Here is a 4,342-nt window from a genome sequence, read left to right on the forward strand (position 1 = left end):
ATGACAATCTTAGCAAAGTAACTCAAAGTTAACAAAGTTAGTTATTACTGTGTTGACAGATCCTCAACCCTTCCTTATTTGTTGTATTTGTCAAGTGTAAGAGACTTGAAAAACTAGAATGATTATTATTAAAGTTAGAATTACTTATAAATTTTTTAAAAAAGAAAATGAATAATAGGGTCTTTTGTTTCTTTTATCTTCAGGTACACTTAAACTTGCAAAAAGATGACGGACCTCTTAAGAAGTGTTGTCACAGTCATTGATGTTTTCTACAAATATACCAACCAAGATGGGGAGTGTGGCACACTGAGCAAGGATGAGCTAAAGGAACTTCTAGAGAAAGAGTTCCGTCCAATTCTGAAGGTGAGAACCATCTACCAAGATTGCTAGGGTCCTATCCATTCTCTGTTATGTGACCAAAGAGTAGCTAAAAACTGCACAGTCTCAGTAGTCTTTGGGAAAACTATGAGTGGTACTTCTTGGGCACATCAGAAAGTCTGTTGGAGCAGAATTTATTTTTATAAAGGTGATTTCTTCCCTCATTTTCCTGTTTATCCCCACCATATAGACCTTCAGACTTTTTCATGCTCCCAGGTCTCCCCTTATGAAAAATAACAGAAAATAAATTTGTGCTAAAATATGACTTAAAAGAAGAAAAAGTATAAAGAGGGAAATGTCTACAAGGAGATCTAAGTAGCCAGAATTACTAAAAATTATAAACAAAAAACGAGCATTTTTTCCCATTTACTTGGGAAGGACTCAGCTAATAACTTTAAAATTATAGATTCTAACAAAGAATATATTAGCATGTAATATTTAAAATTTATGTAAAACTAAAATATACCAAGTACTAAACTTGATTTATTCAATTCCTTCTTGTATATACCTGAGTACCTAGTCCCCTACCATAGGTCCTTGAATTGTATTCTGTTGGAGAACCCAATAGTTCTTTTCTATTACCTCTTCTCACCAGCTGGATCCTAATTATTAGGCTGCTTTAGCTTAAAGTAACCCTTGACTGGATTAAAAATACCTATTGTTGGGGCGCCTGGGTGGCGCAGTCGATTAAGCATCCGACTTCAGCCAGGTCACGATCTCGCGGTCCGTGAGTTCGAGCCCCGCGTCAGGCTCTGGGCTGATGGCTCAGAGCCTGGAGCCTGTTTCCGATTCTGTGTCTCCCTCTCTCTCTGCCCCTCCCCCGTTCATGCTCTGTCTCTCTCTGTCCCAAAAATAAATAAACGTTGAAAAAAAAATTCTAAAAAAAAAAAAATACCTATTGTCAAACATCCACAATTCCACAGCTCTGTTTGAATATTTTATTTTATTTTTTCTACTTGAATATTTTAGCTGACTATGTGGGCTAAGCTGACCAGGTCTCCTTTGGTATGTCACTTGTATACAGAACCCAGATGATCCAGACACAGTGGATGTCATCATGCACATGCTAGATCGAGATCATGACCGAAGACTGGACTTTACTGAGTTTCTTCTGATGGTATTCAAGCTGGCTATGGCCTGCAACAAGGTTCTCAGCAAAGAATACTGCAAAGCTTCAGGGTCAAAGAAGCATAGGCGTGGTCACCGACACCATAAGGAAGAAAGTGAAACAGAAGAGGATGAAGAAGATGCACCAGAACAGAAATCAGGTTACAGGCATTCAAATTGGAGGGAGGGAGAGGAGTATGGTTATGGTTCTGAGGGTTTGAGGCGAAGTGTGAAACACAGACATGGGTCAAATTCCAGGAAGCTGGGAAGGCAAGGTGGTTTATCTAGCTCAGAGAACCAAGAGAAATCTGAGAAAAGACACCGTGGGTCTGGTCACTCATGGAATAGTGACAAAGAAAGACATGGTTCCAGCTCTGGAGACCTGGGGGATAGAAGAAACAAGTCACATGTTAGCCCCACCAGGGAATCTGGGAAGGAATATGAATCAGAATCTGGATCTGGGTCAAAGAGTGAGACGAGGAAAAGTCATGGTGGTCTGTCACATAGACTGGATGCTGGTGGACATGAATCAAACTCTACTCAGTCAAGAAATAGTGGAGGACAAAAGCTTGGGTCTAGCTCTAAAGGTTCAGAAAACAGTGGAAGACAAAGCTATGGATGTGGTTCCAGCAATTCGGGTGGGTGTGGAAGTCCACAAAATACTTCTAGTTCCTGTCAGGAAGGTAGATTTGGAGGGCAAGGAAATCAATCTAGCTGCACTCAGTCAGGTTATCAAACAGGAAGTAGTGGAAGACAAGATCGTGGATGTATCTCGGGAGGTCAGTCCTCTGGATGTGGTCAACATGAGCCTAGCTTCTGTAGTCAGTCTTCTAGTCAAAGAGGATACGGATCTAGAGCATGTGGTCAGACACAGAACTGTGGAAGACAACAGAGAACAGGTTCAAGTCAGTCCTCTTGCTGTGACCATTATGGGTCTGGAACAAGTCAGTCTTCTAGTTATGGTCAACATGGATCTGGTTCTTGTGGACACTTTTCAAACTCTCATCAAAAAGGGTCTGGTTCAAAGGAATTTTCTAAATGTGGACAACATGGATCTGGCTCATGTCAGTCCTCTGGCTTTGGACATGGCTCTGGCTCATGCCAGTCCTCTGGCTTTGAACAACATGGGTCTGGCTCATGTCAGACCTCTGGCTTTGGACAACATGGGTCAGGATCAGGTCAATCCTCTGGTTTTGGACAACATGGGTCAAGCTCAGGACAATCCTCTGGCTTTGGTCAGCATGGGTCTAGTTCAGGACCATCCTCTGGCTTTGGCCACCATGGATCCAGCTCAGGTCAGTCCCCTGGCTTTGGTCAGTATGGGTCTGGATCAAGTCAGTCCTCCAGCTTTGGCCAACATGGGTCTGGCTCAGGTCAATCCTCTGGTTTTGGCCAACATGGGTTTGGCTCAGGTCAATCCTCTGGTTTTGGCCAGCATGGATCCAGCTCAGGTCAGTCCTCTGGCTTTGGTCAGTATGGGTCTGGATCAAGTCAGTCCTCCAGCTTTGGCCAACATGGGTCTGGCTCAGGTCAATCCTCTGGTTTTGGCCAACATGGGTTTGGCTCAGGTCAATCCTCTGGTTTTGGCCAACAGGGGTCTGGCTCAAGCCAATCCTCTGGCTTTGGACAACATGAGTCTGGCTCAGGTCAGTCCTCTGGTTTTGAACAATATGGGTCTGGCTCAGGTCAGTCCTCTGGTTTTGGACAATATGGCTCTGGTTCAGGCCAGTCCTCTGGCTTTGGCCAGCATGGGTCTGGCTCAAGCCAGTCCTCTGGCTTTGGACAACATGGGTCTGGCTCAGGTCAGTCCTCTAGTTTTGGACAACATGGGTCTAGCTCAAGACAGTCCTCTGGCTTTGGCCAGCATGGGTCTGGTTCAGGTCAGACCTCTGGCTATGGACAACATGGATCCAGCTCACGTCAGTCTTCTGGCTTTGGCCAATATGGGTCTGGCTCAGGTCATTCCTCTAGTTTTGGACAGCATGGGTCTGGCTCAGGCCAATCCTCTGGCTTTGGTCAACATGGGTCTGGCTCAAGTCAGTCCTCTGCCTTTGAACAACAAGGGTCTGGTGCAGGTCCATTTTCTAGCTCTGGACAACATGGGTCTGGGACAGGTCAATCCTCGGGCTCTGGACATGGATCTAGCTCACATCAGTCCCCTAGCTTTGGGACTGGCTCAGGTCATTCTTCTGGCTTTGGACAACATGAGTCTAGATCAGGTCAGTCTAGCTGTGGTCAACATTGTTCCACTTCAGTGCAATCCTCCAATTTTGGCCAAGGATCCTGCTCAGGAAAGTCCTCTAACCCTGATCAACATGCTAGCACAAGTCAGTCTTCTACTTATGATCAACATGGGTTTAGCTCAGGGGAATCTTCTGGATATGAACAACATGAATCTAGGGTAAGGGGAAAAGAAAGCTCTCGCACTAGTTCAGGAAAAGAAGGTCCAAAACATGGAAGACCCATATCAGATTCAGCCCACACTCAGATAAGAGAAACAGGCCCAAAGAAAACTACTCAGAGGGATAATGAGAGAAACAAGAGACACAGTACAACAGCAAAAGAGACTGAAGATCATGAGAGCATTCATGGACATAGCCAACAAAGGCAAGGAGCAAGTCAGGAAAGAAGGACTTCTACAACACAGGACATGAAACATAACCACAAAAATGACAGTCAAGCCCAGACAGATAAATGGGAGACATATTCAGCAACTACCCGGGAGCATTATGAAAATGACCATGAAAAATCAGGAGGAATTCCTACAGGTAAAAATGAAAGATCGACTCAGAGACAGGCAGGAGACAACACAAGACATGCCCATTCTGGCCATGGACAGGCCACCAGGACAGAATCC

At 44.6% G+C, this 4,342-nt stretch overlaps 1 protein-coding gene across 1 annotated transcript; it reads left to right on the forward strand.

Annotated features, from left to right (window-relative positions):
* Nucleotides 1-225: 225 nt before the first annotated feature.
* LOC125159441 (filaggrin-2-like) lies at nt 226-3,890 on the forward strand. Its single transcript, XM_047847784.1, has 4 exons — nt 226-363; nt 1,403-2,292; nt 2,380-3,704; nt 3,808-3,890. The coding sequence occupies exons 1-4, from the start codon at nt 226-228 to the stop codon at nt 3,888-3,890; spliced, it is 2,436 nt and encodes an 811-aa protein (XP_047703740.1).
* Nucleotides 3,891-4,342: the final 452 nt, after the last annotated feature.

The sequence above is a fragment of the Prionailurus viverrinus genome, unplaced genomic scaffold (genome assembly GCF_022837055.1).
Source record: "Prionailurus viverrinus isolate Anna unplaced genomic scaffold, UM_Priviv_1.0 scaffold_50, whole genome shotgun sequence".
NCBI lineage: Eukaryota > Metazoa > Chordata > Mammalia > Carnivora > Felidae > Prionailurus > Prionailurus viverrinus.

What these genes read in the sequence shown, in the direction of transcription:
- LOC125159441 (XM_047847784.1), top strand. Translation starts at nt 226, where the DNA reads ATGACGGACCTCTTAAGAAGTGTTGTCACAGTCATTGATGTTTTCTAC. An exon ending in TCTGGATGTGGTCAACATGA is followed by an intron (nt 2,293 to 2,379) that starts GCCTAGCTTCTG and finishes AAGACAACAGAG; the next exon opens with AACAGGTTCAAGTCAGTCCT. An exon ending in ACAACATGAGTCTAGATCAG is followed by an intron (nt 3,705 to 3,807) that starts GTCAGTCTAGCT and finishes TCAACATGCTAG; the next exon opens with CACAAGTCAGTCTTCTACTT.